The sequence below is a fragment of the Telopea speciosissima genome, chromosome 1 (assembly GCF_018873765.1).
Source record: "Telopea speciosissima isolate NSW1024214 ecotype Mountain lineage chromosome 1, Tspe_v1, whole genome shotgun sequence".
NCBI classification, from domain to species: domain Eukaryota; kingdom Viridiplantae; phylum Streptophyta; class Magnoliopsida; order Proteales; family Proteaceae; genus Telopea; species Telopea speciosissima.
Window position 1 is genome coordinate 53,528,371 of NC_057916.1, and position 21,104 is coordinate 53,549,474.

The 21,104-nt window shown below is 38.3% G+C and overlaps 1 protein-coding gene across 2 annotated transcripts in view; it reads left to right on the forward strand.

Annotated features, from left to right (window-relative positions):
• The window catches only part of LOC122639982 (myosin-2-like), a 54,944-nt gene that overhangs the window by 19,677 nt on the left and 14,163 nt on the right, over positions 1-21,104 (forward strand). Inside the window, exons 18-23 of one of the 2 annotated variants that reach the window (XM_043833063.1) lie at positions 3,600-3,805; positions 3,885-4,020; positions 8,093-8,222; positions 9,518-9,664; positions 9,808-9,929; positions 11,221-11,423. In XM_043833063.1, coding sequence (XP_043688998.1) covers positions 3,600-3,805; positions 3,885-4,020; positions 8,093-8,222; positions 9,518-9,664; positions 9,808-9,929; positions 11,221-11,283 — 804 coding nt within the window. In that variant the 3' untranslated portion in view covers positions 11,284-11,423. Of the gene's footprint in view, positions 1-3,599; positions 3,806-3,884; positions 4,021-8,092; positions 8,223-9,517; positions 9,665-9,807; positions 9,930-11,216; positions 11,430-21,104 lie in introns of those variants that run through there. The other variant, XM_043833054.1, reaches the window with a different exon arrangement.

Below are 21,104 nucleotides of genomic sequence, written 5' to 3' on the forward strand. Positions count from 1 at the left end.
TTGCTTGGAACAATGGTAAAAGGTTCAGGCTTCCAGGGCAAATGCTAGGGTTCGAGTCTTGAGCATCCACTCTGCGCAAAAAAATGCCGAAGGTTAGGACCCTCTCCAAACTCACCCCTCTCTGAACCCCACATAGGAGGGATCAGCACTGTGTGATGGACTTTTTTTAAAAGGTCTAAATGATGGATATTTGTAATGGATTTTCTGATCTTTTGCATGATCTGAATTCTGAAATAGGATTAAGGTGGTAATGATTATTGCTACTGGGCAATTCTCGTACATATTTTCCTGAAAGAAGCTAGCCATGAGAAAGAAAGAAAGAAAAGAAAAGAAAAGAAAAAGGAAATAGTCATGCACAAAACTTGACATATGCTCACAAGGCTCTTAGCATCCACTTGCTTATAAGTGAAGTGAGTAAAAGTGAACTAAATGAACAGATTTTTTTTTTTTTTGGGGGGGGGGGGGGGCATTTACTTCCAATGAAACACCCCATTTCATTGCAAGTTTTCTTTTTTTTTTTTTTTTCTTTTAGCATTGCATTTTACTTGACTTAAACCATGAAAAGTTCATCGACTTCACTCTCCGCATCACGCCATCACCTTTACCAAATGGTGCCTTAGGAAATGTAAAACACTTAATAAGTGGTGTGTTTGACTAGATATAAGACACACTGAACATAATTCGTATTTACCTCTTCTATGAATTTACTGGATTTTCTGATAGCAGGATTTAACCTTCAATGGTTTAAGGCTATTCTACCTTGTGGCAATCATCCTACACGATTTTATTGTGAAAAGAGCTCCCTCCTCCACCCCCCTAGTAATTAAAAGATTAAATGGAAGTCCAAATCAACTTACCAAAACTAGGTAGGGGGAAAGAAGGAAAAAAGAACTTTGTTACCAAGAAAATAAAAAATAATCGTAGCTGCACAACTGATATTAGCAAGAAGCATTCAGCTTCCTAATCATTGTTATATTGGTAGGTTGAAATCAAACACAAATTGATTGCATTTTGGGGCATATTAGTAAACTACCTTTCTTGTGACATGACCCAACTTGGTGCAGGGATGTACCACCCAACTAGATATCCATGTACCCACGGTAAAGCTCATGGAAAAACCCAGGGCAGCATACACTTTCATGTTATTGGAATCCCTATATCAGACAGTCTTCTTGTGGTTGTTTGGTACTTTTATTCTGTATCTTCACTGCATAGCTTGAAAGCAGTTCATAATAGCAATTAAATTCTAGATGATTAAGGGTTATTTAGAATGTCATTGTAATGTTAAAGGTGTACGTTAATCCATAGTTCAAAATTTTGATCAAAATACTGAAATTTCGATGGTTTGTCGACGAAACGAAATTAGTAAACCACCAGTGGCCATAGTTTGAAATTTTTGTGAAATACCGAATTTTGATGATTTATCTCAGTAAAAACCCTAGTCGAAATGAAACCACCAACCCCTTGACAGGTTACAAGGTTTCGATTGAAATTTTGGCGAAATGATTGAAACAGTTTAAATTTCACTTGAAATGGTCGAAATTGTGTGCTGCTTTCCAGTGTTATAGACCTCTTTTCTCATCCCTACCTTGTTTTGTTTGGATCCGTGTAGCCGACCCCATTAAGTTGGGATATGGCTGAGTTTATTGTTGTTGTTATCATTGAATGTTGTATGGTATTGAACTAAATTATGTGTAAAATAGGTTATGGGAGAGAGAGTTCTCTGTGGGGGAGCATGGAGCCCTGTGTGCACGCGGTGCGGGCATTTCCGCCTTTCTTGGGTGGCAGGTTGGTCATTACACCTCCTCTGTGTCTGGGTGCAGTGCGCACGCTCCCCCACAGAGGTCGTTTTCCCATAGGTTATATAAGGGAAATGATACAGCAGGCTAAGGTGTACACTAGCAAACTACCACTTTGATTTTTTTTCTTCTCCCAATCTAATGATTCAAGCATGTGTAAATATGCATAAATAGGCACTACAAGAAGTTTCAGAGTAAAATTCCATTATTCGGCCACCAAAATTGTGTGCTGCTTTCCAGTGTTATAGACCTCTTTTCTCATCCCTACCTTGTTTTGTTTGGATCCGTGTAGCCGACCCCATTAAGTTGGGATATGGCTGAGTTTATTGTTGTTGTTATCATTGAATGTTGTATGGTATTGAACTAAATTATGTGTAAAATAGGTTATGGGAGAGAGAGTTCTCTGTGGGGGAGCATGGCGCCCTGTGTGCACGCGGTGCGGGCATTTCCGCCTTTCTTGGGGGGCAGGTTGGTCATTACACCTCCTCTGTGTCTGGGTGCAGTGCGCACGCTCCCCCACAGAGGTCGTTTTCCCATAGGTTATATAAGGGAAATGATACAGCAGGCTAAGGTGTACACTAGCAAACTACCACTTTGATTTTTTTTCTTTTCCCAATCTAATGATTCAAGCATGTGTAAATATGCATAAATAGGCACTACAAGAAGTTTCAGAGTAAAATTCCATTATTCGGCCACCAAAATTGCCATTCGAGTTTACGTGCAAAATGGATCAAATTTCGAGCCCATTTTGCAGGTTTCGACGAAGGGTTTAAGTCTTCGGTGAAACCAACATTTGGAACCTTGCCAGTGACTTAACAGGTTTACGAGGTTTTGGTCGAAATTTCAGTGAAATGACCAAAATGGTTGAAATTCGCTCAAACTGGTAAAAATTTTGCTCAAAATAGTCAAATTGGTAATGCTTTTCAATTTTATGGTTCTTTGTTCCTATTGCATATTTTAGCTTTCATTGAATGTTGTATTTTATAGAACTAAATTATGTGTAGAATAGGCTATATAAGGGAAATTCAATAGGCTACGACGACGTACGTAAGCAACCTAGGGTCTGAAGCCAAACTACCACTTTGGGGGTTTTGTTTTGTTTTTTCCATTCTAATGATTTCAACATGTATACACATGCTTAAATAGGCACTACAAGAAGGTTTAGGGCAAAATTCTTTCATTTGGCCACCAAAATGGCCATTTCGAGTTGACCTATGAAATAGACCAAATTTCGAGCCCATTTCACAAATTTGGAACCTTGCCTTAATATCCGTGTTATGGCCTGGTCATTAGAAGTTGAAACTTTTATTTTGGCTTGATTTTTGTGAGACTTGATTTAGCCTGTTAGAAACTTTACTTGAATTAATATTGCATGGAGGTAGTTGTTTTGATGTTGGAAATTTTTTAAGGTCGATAAATATATTGGGACTATAAAAAGAAAAGGACATATTTAGATGGAGAAGAAGTTTAGTAAAAGGCATTGTGCAAAACAACTTTCTACCTCTTAAATGTGAGGCAGCAATAGTTCTTATGATCACTTCTTGTTATTTTGTATGAAGTGTCTTTTTATATTTGAGAAATGTTGGTGGTTTTCCTGGATTGACCTGCTTAATAAAGCAGTTGTCATGGCCAGGAATCTTATGCAGACATTATACTTTGTAACGTTAAAAAATGTCCATTTATTTCCCATCTTCCATCTACCCCTTGGCAAAATTTTCTCTCTGTTTTACTGCCCTGTTGAAAAGGCTGTCACAGATACATTGATTATGCAAATTCTAAATATTCTGTTGATGCTTGTAGGGTCAACTGTTCAAACTTCTGCAGCGGTTGGAAAACACCACACCTCACTTCATTCGTTGCATAAAACCAAACAGTAAGCAACTTCCTGGTCTATATGAACAAGATCTTATCTTACAGCAGCTCAGATGCTGTGGAGTCCTGGAGGTTGTCAGGATATCAAGATCTGGTTACCCAACACGAATGACACATCAACAGTTTGCAACAAGGTAGTGATAAAAAATCGTAGTACTATTTTTCTTTACCATCCTGATAAAATGAATACTGAGTAATTCCTTTGTCTTTCAGATATGGGTTTCTTCTTTCAGAGAATAGTGCATCCCAGGATCCATTAAGTATATCGGTTTCCATTCTTCAGCAATTTAATGTCCTTCCGGAAATGTATCAAGTTGGTTATACAAAATTGTTCTTCAGAACAGGGCAGGTGTGCTATTTTCCTTCACATATTTTTTACTTTATTCCTCAGAAAACAGCTAGAAGTTGTATGTCTCCTCCTGAAATTTTATATTATGCTCAGTAATTGTAGGTGTTCTTGTCTATCGCTGATCGAACTTTTAGCAGTCGGCCAATGCAAACCTGCATCATTTATTTAGGCTTTCTGATCTGTCATATTAACGTCACTGTTAGAATTATTAGTCTTGTGGGATTAGAATCTTTCCTTTTTCTCCAATGTGCGTTTTGAGTTCTTTACGAGTTTCTTAAAGCCAATTTCACTTGTACAGAAACATATTATCAGTGATTAAATTGTTTATTCTTCTAATTATAAATCCCAATTCTGTGGGAAATTCTTGATAACTCTGCATTACTCTTCTGAGCATAAAGAATCAATTTCCTTGCAAGTAGCTATGTTATTTGGATACTTCTTACTATGAGTCAAAACTATATTGACACCTCCCTAAAGTGCATATGCTGTATCTGAGTTGTAACCTTGGCCTTTACAGCTAATGTAAGCAAGAAGTTTCATTTCTCAGAAGCAGGAAAACATTTAAGCGGTTTTGAAGATCTAGGAAATTGTTATTAGATTAAATTACACGGACCTCCCCTGTAACTATGCCTAATTCAAGGGACACCCCTGAATTTGAAAAAACTCCACAGACCTCCCCTGTAACTATGCCTTGGTTACACTCGGCCCCAACTTCGTCCGTGAGTTGCTGTTAAGTAATGACATCATATAGGAAATAAATTATAATGACTAAGTTACCCTTATTTGGAAGTAACATTACCCTTTTGCCCTTTCAAATGATTTGCCCCAAATAGCCAAGGCTTTTCGTTTTTTCACTTCCTTCTATATGCAACTCATATGGAAACTCCTTCGAGGAAGAAGATCGACCAAACTTAAAGAGCTGCAGAGCTGCTGTGTTTGTTGCCCCAGTTGGTGAAATACATCCACGAAACATTTCTCTGCAACTCCTACATTACTTCAAATCCCTTGGATTCACCATTCATCGTCCTAAGTACCTTCCTTTAAATCGTGTGTCAACTGACGCCCTGCAACTGTTTCAATTCGGTCTCGATACTCTTACTAGTTGGACCTGCAACCCTCAGTGCCCTACAAGCCTCTACCACTACCGTTGCAAGCCATACCCAACCCACCGTCCCTACCATCACCCTGAAATTTCTTCACCAGTTTCTATTATCATACCTAATCAGATCTAATCATTTCAAGCATCAGATTAGAATTTTATTCTACCAATCCTTACTTGAGCCCATCACTAGCAGATCCATCTATTTGATCTGTATTAAATGGTGTTGCCTCTGGAGAATTGATATGTTTAAAACTGATTTCGCTGGAGGTAGATGGGTTGAGATAAAAATGAAGTTAGGATTTGGGATTAGGAGATGGGAAAGAGAGAGAAATGGGGAAGATGACGGTTGTGGGTGAAGTTATAAAAAAAAAAGAATATAAAGAGAGGAAGATGGGTTTGGTAGAGGTTATGGTGCTGATGTGTTGGTGGTGGTTTCAGTAGGAAAGGGGGAAAATCAAAATCAAAATAAAAAAAAAAAAAAGGCAGCAGAAGGAGCAGAAGAAGTGGAGAAGAAACCGTGACAGCAATGGATTTCTTCCTGGCTCAGGGGCTTCGGCGTTACATCGCAATGGGGATCGTCTTAGGATTTTCAAGGAAACAACCACTAGCTCAATGAGGAAATCACAGGTCACGGGGGTGGTCGTCCCGGAGAAGATGATCGGCTTAGGCCAAAGTTGTTTGATACACAGAAGGAATAGAGAGCACGGGAAGGACTCGAGAGGAAATGCAGTCAGAACCTCCGTTGATGGTGCTCATTCAGCTTTTTAGGTCGAAGTAAGGAAGAAGAAGAGAAATAGGTGTTTTAGGTTTAAGGGTGGTAGGGTCATTTCATGATTTTAAGTGGTTTTGGTGGAAGGGTAGTAGGGTCATTTCATTATTCAACCTAACAGTCTCACGTTTTGGGGCCGACTATAGTTTTTAAACTAACAGGGTTGTCCATTGAATTAGGCATAGTTACGGGGAGGTCCATGTAATTTACTCTTATTATTATTATGGTTTCAAGTATTGGGATTGGATTGATTGACTCAGCCGAGTCATGGGATCAGCAGAGCACGACCTAGGAATCCAAATGGTAGACAAGTATCGAGTCAAATTGGATTGGGATGGCCTAGTGTGATATGATCTTCAATCCAAAGCTTTAAATACTTGTGTTAAGTACCCCCTACCCACTGGCATGGTAGGAAATTTCGGTCGACACGACCAAAATTTCGCGAAATATTTCGGTTTCGATTAGAATCGAAATGAAATGACTATCGAAATTGCAGTGTCAAAATGGACCAAAATTTCACCGAAATATTTCGGTTTTGGCAGAAAAGGAAATGGGATCCAAATACGAAATTTCAAACCTTGTGCACTAGGTCCTATTATAAGCTTGATCACTTGGTAAGGTGGATTCTTGGCTGTAGATTGGTTTTCAACTCATGCAAGTAGGGGTGGCAAAAAATTGGACAAGGTCAACTCTAGCTTGGACATTGAGCTGGGGTTTATGATGTTACCAAGATCAATCCAAACCAGGATTCAAAAAAGGGTCCTATTTCCGAGACTGACTTGGCTTTGATATTCGCTGTCTGGATGACCTAGGCTGTCTAAATTAGGACATTTATAATTTGTTTGTGATATGAGTGTCACTTTTTGATGCAGTCTGGGAAGTGAAAGAAGAGAACCAAGCAGGAAAAATTAAGAGAAACTGTTATAGCTGCAAATTGAATCAAGCAATACAGAAAACCGTACTCAACCCTAGATTGCTTTATGCTAAACACCCTTAAATAAAGACATAGTTAACCCCTACTAATGACTTACAACAAAGGTCAAAATAAGTAATTTAAGCAGAAATAAAACTGGGCTCAAAACAAAGAAAAATGGGATCTGCAAATTGGACACAGCGGAAATCCTTGCTTTCATCACTTGGACTGAAACTCCACCCAATCTCTCTCTTGCTTCGATTCTGTCCTGGATTGATGGGAAAACCAAAAACAACATTGAGGCAAGAAACAGGTGTCAATTTGGTCATTTCGAGTTGCTGTTACTCCTTCTTAGAGCTACTCTGAATGTTATCTGTAAATAATCTTCAATCTGGTTCACTTCACTTGTTAAAACCTTTGTACTATGGAAAGTGTTAGTTCAATGGTAGTGCAAGGCCTAGTGCAACTGGAACTCTGGAAGCTATAATCTGCCATGTGACAGCTTCTGTAGCACCCAATTTTGGTGCAAATGTAGGTCCATTCCCTCCTCTAATCCATGTGACAAGTCTCTGGCAAGGAAGAGTTTAAGTTTTGATGGTATATTAAAGCTTAAATGTGGTTATAAGGCAGGTCCTGTCGATTCGGATCCAATTCTGATTCGAATCGGCTGATTCTTCCAAGTGGCCTATAAATCAGTCTAAAACTAGTAAAAAAATTTAAAAAATTGAAATACGGATAACTTCAGGAGAAAAAGAGGCATTTACCTATTACGTAGATGGTGTGATTAGATTTTTTTTTTTTTTTTTTTTTAATTTTTTTTTTTTTTTATAGTTATTTTCCGCCTTCAGTTTTATGTGAAAGATATATGATTCAGGATAGAAAGAAAATTGTTATCACAAAAACCAGAAAATCCAACCGTAGGTCTAGGATCTATGCACCACATAGATGAAGTTCATACAGAAATCAAAGGCCCAATGCATACATAACCCCACCCAAGGCTTATTTCCAATAAAACATGCCCATTATGTGACTTATCTGCATCACCTAATGCAGGAAAGAGTGATCCATGTTAGGTGAGAGGTTGCTTATTTATACTTTGATTTCTTTGCCCTGGAAACAACGCTTCTATCTGTGCAGTAATTTTACGATTGCTCATTTTTTAGGTTGAAATGATGATTGACCTTAACATGTGCATATTTTAAAGATTTTGTTTCTTTCTTTTTCAAATTGTTATTGTTAGTTCTTCCATCTGGCTGTCTAATTTTCTTATATTTTGGGTGATTCATAGATTGGTGCATTGGAAGATAAAAGAAAACAATCAATGGATGCAATTCTTGGTATCCAAAAATGTTTTCGTGGTCACTTAGCGCGCTGTTGTTTCCATGATCTCAAGAGAGGAATAACCACAATGCAATCATGTAATGCACCTGTACCTTTCTGTTTTTGATGGTTCCATCTGAAAACATTCATTTGATGGTTCTATGATCACATTGGTTGCATGTCATCTTCACATTGTATGACCTTGTATCTTTGACATACAGACTGGGTATCCGCCGTAACTGTCGAATTATGTATGATTTTGTCTTTACAAAGGAACTAGGCATTACCTTCAACACAGTTGCCAAGGCTGCAAGGTAACCCAAGGTGGTGGAGGGGTGCCTAAGCGCTTAGACGACAAGGCGCCCAAGTGTTATTTTTTTATTTCCCCTCTTTTTTAACATTATTTAGTATGATACAATATATACCTTATATCATAAAAAAATCAACATTAAGCCACATCAAGTCATCAAAATAAACATTAAGCCACATCAAGTCATTAGAAATCAAACATTGTCACCTCAAGTCATCAAAAATCAATATTAAGCCACACCAAGTCATCAAAAATCAATATAGAACTAGAAGACAGGAGAACTGAAGAAGCAAGCTATTGGAAGTTTAAAACAATCAAAACATACATTTGGTTTACACTGTTCTTAAAATTGGTCATTGTCCTGGTATAAGTAATTAAACTACTCTCGATTTAGAGTTTTACTGGTCAAATGATTTTCATTTTACAAGAGACTTTTTGTATTAGGTAGAGCACAAAACCAGATTTCCAATAAATCCAAGATTGCTTAAATCTGATTTATTGATGGAGTTATGTTTCGGTCAAACCTTATTTGATGTGTGCGAATGTTGTCAAAATAGCTCTCTGAATGAAAATATTTTTTTATATATCAAAACAAATGAATATTTTACAGCACTTTTGGTTTTTTAGCAATGTTTTATTATATTAAGATTTATCGAATTTTTAGATATGAGAAAACTCCAGCATTAGAAACTTGCAAATTTCACCTACAGCCAAAAATCCAGTTTTTGTTCTTGAATTGGGGGGTTGACTTTTTTATCCTTTTGGAATTTGATTTTTTTATTATTTTTATTGGATTTAAATAGGGAGGTATTTGCTTATTTATGAATAATATCTCAAGTAAAAAACATTTACTTAAATGATATTTAGCATAAATAAGGGCCAAACCTAGGTCAATAATACTAAGGCGTTCAATACCACTAAGGAGGCAGTCTCCTAGGCCCCCCAAAATCCGCCTGGATGCCTAGGCGGCACCTTGAGAAATATGACCTTCATCTTTACCACCTCAATTTGCAGAGACTTAGTGCAATTTTGTTTTATGGTTTCACACATTTTTGTTCTAATTGAAACAAAGATCCCATGCAGTTGTCAGGGGTGAAAATGCAAGAAGGTGTTATCAGATTTTAACAAAGAAGCAGATGGCTGTTGCTCTCATACAGAAGCATATGAAAGAGCAAATTGCTCGGAGAACAATTAATGATCAGCAGAATGCAGTCATATGTTTGCAATCTGGTATAGCTATTGTTGCTGTTGTTTGTGTATTAGTTTTTGGCTGGTCAATCTCACATTTTGTGCTCTTTAATTTACTGTTCTTTCTTTGACTCTTTCTCATCTCTCTTGTATAATTCTCATTCACAGTATTTTTGTTCCTGCAGCAATCCGTGGTTGGTTGGCTAGACGATGTTTTAATGGCATGCAGAATACAAAAAGATCAAACCTAAACAATATAAGTGTTGAGAGGAAGCCAGACTGGAAGATTTCAGAAATGAAGGTAATCATAAATTAAATATCTGGAAAACAGTACATTTATTTTGTTTCAAATAAAGATACATTTGTCTTATAGATAACTGTTTTGGGTTAACACTATAATGGGTCATGGCCTCATGGATGTGCTGTCATTTCTGTCACTTATTTGAAAATCAAGTAATTCGTTCATATTATTGTATTAAATCTTTTGTTATATAGGAGTTCACAACTTAAAACCACAAGGAGGATTTTTGAACTTAGTTTGCCAAGATTTTTTTTATTGTGAATCACAACAAACCTAGACATGGATGGGATGGAATCTCATTGTGTTTGATGTTTGTTGATAGTGTAACTTTGGTTGATGAGACTAGAGGGGTAAACACTAAATTAGATCAAAGAATGTTTTAGAATTCAAAGCCTTTAAGATAAGTAGATGTATGACAGAATAATTGGAGTGCATTTCTGTGATATGGGAATAAGGATTGAGTTGTCAAGATTGACACTGAATGGATCCGATAGAACCACTCCCATCGCTAGGCCTACTAGGCCTTTAGGAAATCGCTTTAGGGCCGCGCAGCGAGCCAGGGAAGATGCAGCCGAAGTCTCTAAGAGTGATTATTCTTATTATCTTGGTTCATTTATGATTAAATAAGATAAATTGTAGGCGTTTCTCATAGAATTAGAACTTGATGATGAAGTAGAGGGGAGATTCATAAGTGTTGTATAATCAACATTTCGCATTAAAAAGAGTAAATTTTGTGGGATGGCTATAGACCTGCAACGCTGTATAGTGCTAAATGTTGGTCCTCTAAAGTGTTGTGTAATCAGCATTTCTTAGTAAAAAGAGAAAAATGTACTTGAAATGAGTGTATAGGAAATATGGATATTGAGATGGATTGGTGGCAAGAATAGAAAGATACTATATATATAAAAAAACATTGTGGAAACTTAGGAGTTGCACCATTTGGAGAAAAATACGGGGGAGGTTCGATAGAGATCGTTAGGAATTGAACAACAAAGACAACATAGACAAGAGAAAGCACCAGTAAGGATTGATATATGTACTTGAAGGTGGTTAGAGGAGGGAAAAGCCAAAGATGGTTTACATTATCCACCTTTTCTGTGGTGATTTTATTTACATTTTCTGCATGTGGCTTTCCTCTTGATTCTTGCAGTTAGGTTTCTGAGGCATCTGTTTGTGTATTTCTTTCGGTCTGTATAAAATGATTTTTTGCTTTTGAGGGTATGACTAGTGATAAAGGGATTCATATGTTTGTATGGTTTCTTATGCCTTAGAAAACAAAATTTTCTTTGACAGGTACTGGACCAAGATCAAGTTCAGGCTCAATCTTCAGTTTTGGCAGAACTCCAAAGGCGGGTTTTGAAGGCTGAAGCAACAATAGGACAAAAAGAAGAGGAAAACGCTGCATTGCGGCAGGAACTTAAGCAATTTGAGGTGAGGTGGTCAGATTATGAGGCAAAGATGAAATCCCTGGAGGAGACATGGCAAAAACAGATGACATCTTTGCAGGTACCTACTTCCCCTCTATCTTTCAAAAGTAATTTTTAAAGGAAAATTTAGTTGCAAGAAAGTACGTAAAGAGAGTATAGGTAGTTCTGTGATGCTTTGGCATCAACGCTTAGGACATCCCTCTTTTGTTGTTATGAAAAAAAATTGCCCCACTTGTTTTCTTCTATTTCTAATTCCCATGTATTTCAATGTGAACCATGTTTGTTTGCTAAACATTGTTGTTCTCATTATCCTTATCGTGGTAATCAGTTTACTATTCTCTTTTATAGTGAGTGTTCTAATTTTTTGAGGACATGCTCCTACCCATAGAACTAAAACTCGGAACTCGACCCCAACTCGACCCCTTGGAAAACCGAGTTGACTCGAGATATCTCGAGATCTCGATCGAGTTGGTGCATTTCCAATTCGAAACCTGGTTTCGGTGGGTTTTAGACCTAGTTTGGGTCTGAAACTTGGTACTCAGCCTATTTTAGGCCATTTAAACACAATGCCACTATTAGATTTGCAAAAACAAAGTCCAAATATGAGTTTCACTTTGGAACCTAGGTTGGTAGGTGACGACGTACTAAAATACCCTACTCTACACATAATTTAGTAATAGAAAGCAATCAAAACATTCAATTAATGTAAAACAACTTAAATAAGCATTAGAAATGTTAAAGTGTACAATACATCAATCTGTTTAACAATGTTACATTACATAAAATGTGATTGATTAATGAATTCAATCCCAAAACTACCCACATAGAATTCCCATGGCATAGTGTTGCTGTAGTGTTGCACTTAGTTTGCCACAACATTCATATAAGTGTTGTCATCAACATATGCCAATTCCCCTATCCTAGGGTACATGGGAGGCGGTTGCCATGAGGTGTGAGATCCACTGCTACTGTCATATTGAGGCATGTATGGGTGTGGCTGGTTTGGAATTGGGAATATGGGCCCAAAACTTGACCTTTGTGAAGGCTGTGAGCTCATTTTACCTTTGAAAAATGCTTCAAATTTGAGATGAATCCTTCAATTTTGTAGCTGAATCAACTCTCCGGTAGGTTGTATGTTTAAATCCAGAGGTAAAATGAGCTCACAGACTTCACAGGGGAAGAAAAGAGGTTCTGGACAGAACTCAATCGAGATATCTCGAGTTTGTCAAGTTACGATACTTTTAAAGGATAAGATGGGTTGAGATCTGGGTCGACCCGAGATCTCGACCGAGATATTACACTTTTAGAACTCTTATTAAGTCTCGTCTCGACCCCTTGGAAAACCGAGATCTCGCGAGTTTTAGTACTATGCTCCTACCTCTTCTTTAGTTGCTTATCGCTATTTGTTTCATTTGTCTGCACCACGTGAGTCTTCTTGTTGAAACATAAAAGTGATGTCTATAATGCTTTCAAAAATTTATACCAGATGATTTGTACTCTATTTGTTACTAGACTCAAAATTGATCGCTTTGATAGAGGGGGAGAGTATATGTATGGAGGGTTCCAATTTCTTTTTAACCAATAATGATATTGTCCATCAGCTTGCTTGTGTTGACACCCTAACAAATTGGAGTAGTTGAGCAGAAAAATTATTATTTATTGGAAGTTACTAGGAGCCTATTGCTTAGTATGCATGTCCCAAAGACTTTCTAAACTGGAGCTCTCCTTACTGCTGTTTTCTTGATGAATCGTATGCCTTCTAGTATTCTTGGTTTCAAATCTCCTATAGAAATTTTGTCTCCCCATCTGCCTTCTCTCTTCCTCCCAAAGTATGTGGGTGTGTATACTATGTGCATGTTAATAAGTTTGCTTGGACTTTAAACTTGATCCTAAAGTTCTTAAATGTATTTTCCTTGGTTATGCCCATTTTACGAAAGACTATAGGTGCTACCAACATCCTCAAGGAAGCGACTTCTCTCCAAAGATGTCACATTCGTTGAATCTGTGCCCTTTTTTACTCCCCATAGGCCACCTCTTCCGGGGGATAGTAGTGAAAGTAAAGAGGTTGCTATTGTTGTCCACTCTTTTTAAGCTTTGCCTATTCCTCCCTTTTTTTTATGTGGGAAAGCATGAGGATGTGGATGTTGTTGATATATTAGACATTCAAGGGGTAGCTGGTACTGAAGGGGAACCTAGCATTGAGATGGGAAGGTTGACAAGGAGGAGGTATTTGTATACACAAGAAGGGAAAGGAAGACCTGTCAAGAATCCTCTTTGGATCCACATCCTGAGCCTTTCCTTTTCGAGTCTGGTAATACTTCTTCCCTTATCTTCCCATTGCTGTTCGGACAGGAACAAGAGCTTGTACTAATCCCATAGACAAGTTTGTTTCCTATGATGCAATCTCTCCTACAGGTGATGCTTTTTCAGTTGCTCATTCCTCAACTCCTATTCTCAAGAATGTCACTGAGGTCACGTCTGGCCTAAACTGGAAGGAGGCTATGAGTGAGGAAATGATGGCCCTTGAGAAGAATTGCACTTGGGAGATTGTTGATCTTCTAAAGGGGGGGAGCCTTCTCAATCAAATACCGATCAGATGGCACTATTAAGAGATATAAGGCCAGATTGGTGGCCAAAGGATATAGTCAAGTGTACAGAATTGACTATTAGGAGAGATTTGCCCCTGTGGTAAAAAAAAATCGATAAGAATCCTTTCATCGTTGGCAGCCAATCGAGACTGACCATTGTATCAGTTGGATGTGAAGAATGCATTTTTGGATGGTGACTTGGAAGAAAAAGGGCACATGCAAACCCCTTTAGGATTCAAGTTTCCCTCAACTGAAGGGAAAGTGTCATCTTAAGAAAGATCTATGTGGCTTCAAATAGTCCTCGAAGGCTTGGTTTGGGAGGCTTAGACAAGCTATTCTGAAGTATGGATACACCTGGAGTCAGACTGACCATACTTTATTTACCTGAGGAGGTAATGGTACCATCACAGCCCTAAGCGTCAATGGGGATATGACATTATGGTGGGTGGGAATGATCGGGAAGAGATAAAGAGACTTAAGTCTTACTTAGCTCAACAATTTGAGATTAAGTACCTTGGACCCTTGGAATATTTCTTGGGAATTGAAGTGTCAAGGTCACAGAAGGGGATAAAAATCTACCAGAGGAGGTTTGTGTTGGATTTGTCGAAGGAGGCTGGATTGTTGGGTTGTAAACCAACAAACTCACCTATTCATCAAAATCACAAGTTATGTGAAGACTGTGCACCATCCCTAATTGATACAGGGTAGTATCGGAGGATAGTGAGGAAGTTGATCTTTCTCTAACTCGCTTTTCTTACGCTATTGGGGTAGTAAGTCAGTTTATGATGCTCCCAAGAGTGGGCATTTTTGGATGTTGTGTGTCACGTCCTCAGGTGTTTGAAGCCCAACCTAGGAAAAGGGCCATTGTAAATCAAACACAACCATTTGGGGATTGAAGACTACATTGATGCTAATTGAGCATGATCTGTTTCTGATAGAAGATCTATATCAGGATGTTGCACATTTGTAGGTGGTAACCTAGTTACATGGAGATGCAAAAATAGTTTGTTGTGGCTAGATCAAGTGCAGAGGTAGAATATAAAGCCATGGCTCATGGAGCTTGCGAACTTCTATGGTTGAAAAGGTTGGTTTAAGAGTTGGAATTTGATATTGAGGGATCCATGTGGCTGTATTGTGACAACAAGACTGCTATAAGAATATCTCGCATTCCTGTGCAACACAAGTGTACAAAGCACATTGATGTTGATTGACATTTCATAAAATAAAAAATTGACCTTGTCTACATCTGCACTTCTTTTGTGAGGACAAGTGACCAATTGACCGATATCTTCATCAAAGAGATTAATTCTCTCTAGTTCAGTACCCTCTTGACCAAGCTGGGCATGTATGACTTTTATTCCCTAGTAGAGGGACTGTTAGGGTTCATGGAGTAAGGGTTTTATGGGTACTTTGTTAAATAAGCTTGTATTTTTTACCTCCCTAGGTATTCTTATATTAGTGTAAGGGTGTTGATGTGATCTTACATGGTTAGTAAATATAGGGGAGAGAAATTGGTTGTCTCCCCAAGCATTCTCATCTTATTTCCTGTTATTAATTTGAATTTTATAGTATTCCTAGATTGACATATCACCCTACTTTATAGTGATGATCTTTTGGAGAAGATGATAGCCCTTAGCTGATCACTCACTCGATCAAATGCCGTGGCAACACTATCCCAAATTTCTTTTGCTGTAGCTTTACATATGAACCGTCCACCAATTTCAGGTTTTATAGAGAAAATCAGCCATGTCATTATAGTGTAGTTTTCTGTTTCCCATTTTTGCATGTGGGATCACTAGAACTTGGAGCCCTGATGTGACGACCCAAACCCGGGATAAGGGTATGAGTACAACCCTCGCGGGCGGTGATCTTACGATTGGTTTCTTAACTTAGCATGTGTCTAAAAGTTGGCTGAAATTTTTTTTTTTATTAGCATACAAGCATGCCACTTTTTCTAACTATGCGGAAGATTATCAAGCAACATATCATCGAATAAATATATGTTTTCATCCAAATTTGGTGGCAATTCCAAGTAATCATTATATGTTCATCCCACAAGCATAAGAGCTAACATAAAAAAAAAAAAACAGTATCCAAGTCAAATTGTGCTTCATCTAACCATTAGATCCAAATTCAATCAATAAAGTATCCTAATATCAATTATTCAAATCTTCAAAACTATCAAGCATCATAATCGCCATCCTGCTGCTCTTGGTCACCTGTGCAGTCTGTGCACTGACATGTTCCATCAACTGTGTCTGAAAAATAAAGGGGTGAGCTCGACAGCCCAGCGAGACAAAGCATAGATAATATATGCATTACTAGGCACAACTTATACATACAAACAATGCATGAACTATGGTAAAAACTAGATACATTAATGCAATTCTGTTTGGTTCTACTGCATGTGCACATCTAGTAAAGGTGAGGAACACGACCGTTGATCTGACGGCTGCCATTTCTTGCATTACCCGGCTGAACACTATCAGGAGTCATTTTTCTTTTACCCCGGCTGACCGGACTGGGTCTGGGATCAAGTACGCTCCCCTGTGGGAGGTCTAGATCCGGTTCTGGTTCTGGAGGACAGTGTGCTCCCCTGTGGGAGGTTTTATCCTCAATTCTGTTCTGATGTCCTCATCCAGCACCTAACCCCCTGCTGGAAAGGGGTGCGGTCTGGGTTCTAGGTCTGAATTCTAAATGTCTGATTCTAGGACCTTATGTCCAATTCTTTTTATATTCTGAATGAGGTTCTATCACATGCTGTCATGTGTTTCATCACATCATATAATTCTAAACTCATGATACATACATGGCATGTCACTCATATTAAAGCATAAAACAAACATCCAATACTTGTAAACATCATAAACAATCACAAAGCATCTGAAATATAAGAGATAATGGTTCACTCACATAACATAGTATAAGAGGAATATTAATCCATGTAAAATCCATGATTATACTCACCTTGGTACTTGAATAGAATTACACTTTTACCAAGTCTTTAGTTTCTCTCCCGTACAATGTACAATCCCTAGATATGCTCATCTACCACATCATATTAATCTTCTTAGATTCTGTCCCATTCTGCACATAGTCACTTCCTAATGCCATAACTTTTAACACAGACATCCAATAGGTGTAAAACTTATATACTATTAAACTAGACTTAAAATACCACAATTCATAAGAAGGACCCATCTCCAGAATAAGCCTCCAAGGCCCTTCCAATCCAAACCCAAACTAGGGTACTGACAGGAACTTTTTCTACTAAACAGAATGCCCTTTGTGCACTAAAAGTGCATTAATCAATTGTTAACAATTATAATGGATTTCAGTTTTTGATATGTTAAACTAGACTTATAAATACACAAATCATCAGAAGACAAACTTAATTTAAGGTCTCTAAGTCTGCTAAAAAATTGAGCACAACTCGGGTTCATAACTATAGCAAAACCTGCACTCAGGATTGTGTACAGAGCAGTAAAAATATAATTTGTCCATCTTCCAGAAATCAATTCAATCGGGTCTTTTTATGGGTGAAACTAGACTTATAGGGCCACGTTTCTTCAGAAGGGGTCACCTTCAAATTTGGCCCATAGGTAACCCGAAAATTAGTCACAAGGACAGACAAGTGTGCTGGACAGAATTACATTAACCTCAATGTAATACCCAAAATACATGCACTTTCGGAATGGATTAGGGTCTTAAAATACATGCATAGGAAGGTCTATCAGTCTATTTTGTAACCATATAAATTTAAAATCCTAATCCTAAGCCGTTTAAAAACTCTGATTTTTACAAAAACGGTGCACAGAAAAATCTGTGCAGAAAATATCAAGAATCATAGTCTCCTAAAGATTATCATCGTTGCTAAAGACGCAATACAAGGTCTTAGAATACGATCTTATAAAATTAATCTAGGTCTAGTATCTCTTACCCTAGGCAAAAATTAAATTAGGTTTAGAAGAACTTACTTCTTGTTTGTGTAGTCCCAAATTTACTTGAACTCTCTAAGCTTTCACTTCTTCTATCTTTCTTCTCTTTCTCTTCTTCTTCTTTTCCTTTCTTTCCTTACTTCCACGATCTAGGTTTGGGGTTTCCTTGGAGTCAACCCTTTTATTTCTATCTCCTCTTAAACGGCTACTCCTTTCCTCTTTCTTGTTTATCTCCAACTCACGCTCTCTGTTATCTCTAACTCACTCTCTCTCTCCCTCTCTCTTCTTATCTCTTGTGAAGATTTGTTTCCTTTTGTGAGTCAAGTTTCTTTTATTTATTTATTTATTCGTATTTTCCTTCTTATGTGCGATGACCCTCTTTCCTTCCCTCTCGATTGTTCTTAGTCTATCTCAATTTATCTCTAATTTCCCTTTGATTCCTAATTTATCTCTAATTTCCGTAAATCTCCCAATTGGACTTGCTTTCTTCCAAGTAATCCGCCATATAGTCTACTTCTCCTCTTTTTCTTTTTTTATTATTTTATTATCATCATTGTTTATTCTTCTTTTTTTTTTTTTTTTTTTTGGCATCAAGTCACGAAATCTCAAGGTGGGGCCCATAAGAGGGTTCTTCCACCAAGCTGGCCGAACTTCTCTCCTTCAAAATTGAATTTACCTCAATTTGATAATAATTCTATTATAAACAAAAATTATACTTAATGTGTTGCACACAAGAATTGAACCTTGTACCTTCCACAAACAAAGCAACTACACACCGATAAGCCATGACTACATGTATGTACATAAAAACCTAAAATTTTATAAAACATTACTTTTTGCATTAAAACACATTTAATGACTAAAATAATAAACTCTAATTAATCATATAGCATAATTACCATAATACCCCTGGGATGAAATTACTATTTTATCCATAAGGTTGAGACTCAAAGTTTATGAAATCTGGGGTTTCACATCCTCCCCACCTTATTTAAATTTCGTCCTCAAAATTTGATGGTACTACTCTCTTAAATGTAATTTAATGTCAGTAATTTATTCTTCTCGGAAAGAACAGTTGGGATTCTAATAGATATAAATAGAAGTTCCAACCTTTCGGTTATGATCTTGGACCTGTGGTTATGGGCCCACATACTCCTAGATTAATAGAGTAGAAAAAGACAAAATTATTAATGGTATTCTGAAATTGCAACTTTAGGAAAGAGTAGAAAATTAAAGTGTACCTCAATTTGTAAATATCTCAGGGTATTTAGCTCGCATATCTTCCTCCCGTTCCCAAGATGTTTCTTCAATGGCATGATTTCTCCAAAGCGCCTTGACTAGGGGTATCGATCGATTGTGAAGCACTTGTTTTTCCGGTCTAAAATCTGAATTGGCTTCTCTTCATAGGTCATGTCCACCTTTAGGTCGAGTGGTTCGTAGTTCAGTGTGTGTGAAGGATCATGAACATATTTCTTCAACATTGATACATGGAAGGTGTTGTGGATGTTCTTCATGGCATGTGGGAGAGCCAGCCTATAAGCTAAGTTACCGACTCACTCTAGAATCTCAAACGGTCCAAAGTACTTGGGGCTTAACTTTCCCTTCTTTCCAAACCTCATCACACCTTTCATGGGTGCCACACGAAGAAACACCATGTCACCTTTATCAAATTCAAGGTCCTTCCTCCTGTTGTCTGCATAGCTCTTCTGTCTGCTCTGTGCAACTCGAATCCGTTCACGAATCAGGGCTGTCTTCTCACAGGTTTTCTGAATTATTTCTGGTCCTAGTATGCTCCGTTCACCTACTTCATCCATGTACAAGGGTGACCTACATTTCCTGCCGTAGAGTGTCTCATATGGTGCCATACCAATTGTAGCCTGGTAACTGTTATTATAGGCAAACTCTATTAGTGGTAGATGCCATTCCCAGCTTCCCTGTAAATCTAGTACATATGCCCTGAACATATCCTCGAGAATCTGGATAGTCCTCTCAGATTGCCCATTTGTCTCAGGGTGATAAGCGGTACTGAAACTCAGTTTCGTGCCTATAGCTTTCTGCGGACTCTGCCAAAATCTGGAAGTAAATCGGGAATCCCTATCTGACACGATGGATACCGGTATGCCGTGCAATCTGACGATCGCACCAATGTAAATGTTGTAATATGGGTCCAAGGGTAAATCTGTCCATGGGGTATTCTTGTATGTGGGTTTTAGTCCCACATTGCTTAGTTATATTTTTTGTCATATGATTTCAATATTATAAATAAAGGCTGGGCTATGATCATATTGATCAAGCCAGTATTCACGGAATTCCACATGGTATGAGAGCAAAAAATATTCCGGGGATATGGGAAGTAAATTTTTTTCATTTTTTTCTCTTCTCTTTCTTTTCCGCCATTCTGCCCTAAAACCACCCACAGCTAGCCCCTCCACCACTTCCGCCAGCCACCAACAGCTACCGCAAGCCATTGCCAACCCTCCACCGCCTCCGCCAGCTACTGCCAACCACTGCCGGCCCTCTCCCTTCCTCCCGCCACCTCCGCAGGTCCCTCCCTCCTTTTTCCGCCACCTCTACACACCTTGGGGGAGGGGCTTCCACCTTGTTCGAATTTTTTTTCATCCCTTGGTGGTGAGTTGACTCCCACCAAGGGTTCGTTTTTTACCCTATACATGTTCTGATTTTTTTTGGGGATTTGTCTCTGCCTATTTTTCTCCAGCCACCATGGCTGACGAGTCCGAGATCACGACTGTTTCGACTGGTTCTGATGATTCCAACCAACGGGACTTTGTTCCCTTTCCGGTGAATCCCATAAAGTTGAATGGCAGCAATTATCTTCTATGGTCTCGTTCCTGTTTATTTGCTATTGGTTTCCGTGGGCTCTCTGGTTATATCACGGGCACTAAGGTCAGGGGCCTACAAAGGCTGGATCGGCTCAGGATCGATGGATGAATTTCAATTTTTTGGTGATGTCCTATTTGGTTAATTCCATGGACCAGACCATTGCTGGTCGATATCTGCTCCTTGACACCGCTGCAAAAATTTGGAAGACGGCTCATGACACATACTCTCAGGTTGGGAATGCAGCCCAATGCTATGAACTCCGTCAAAAACTCCATACTACCAAGCAGCTGGAGTTGTCTCTGTCCCAATATTGCAATACCATGTGCACACTGTGGCAGGAATTGGATTTTTTGGGCACATTTAAGGATACCACGGATGTTGACGCGA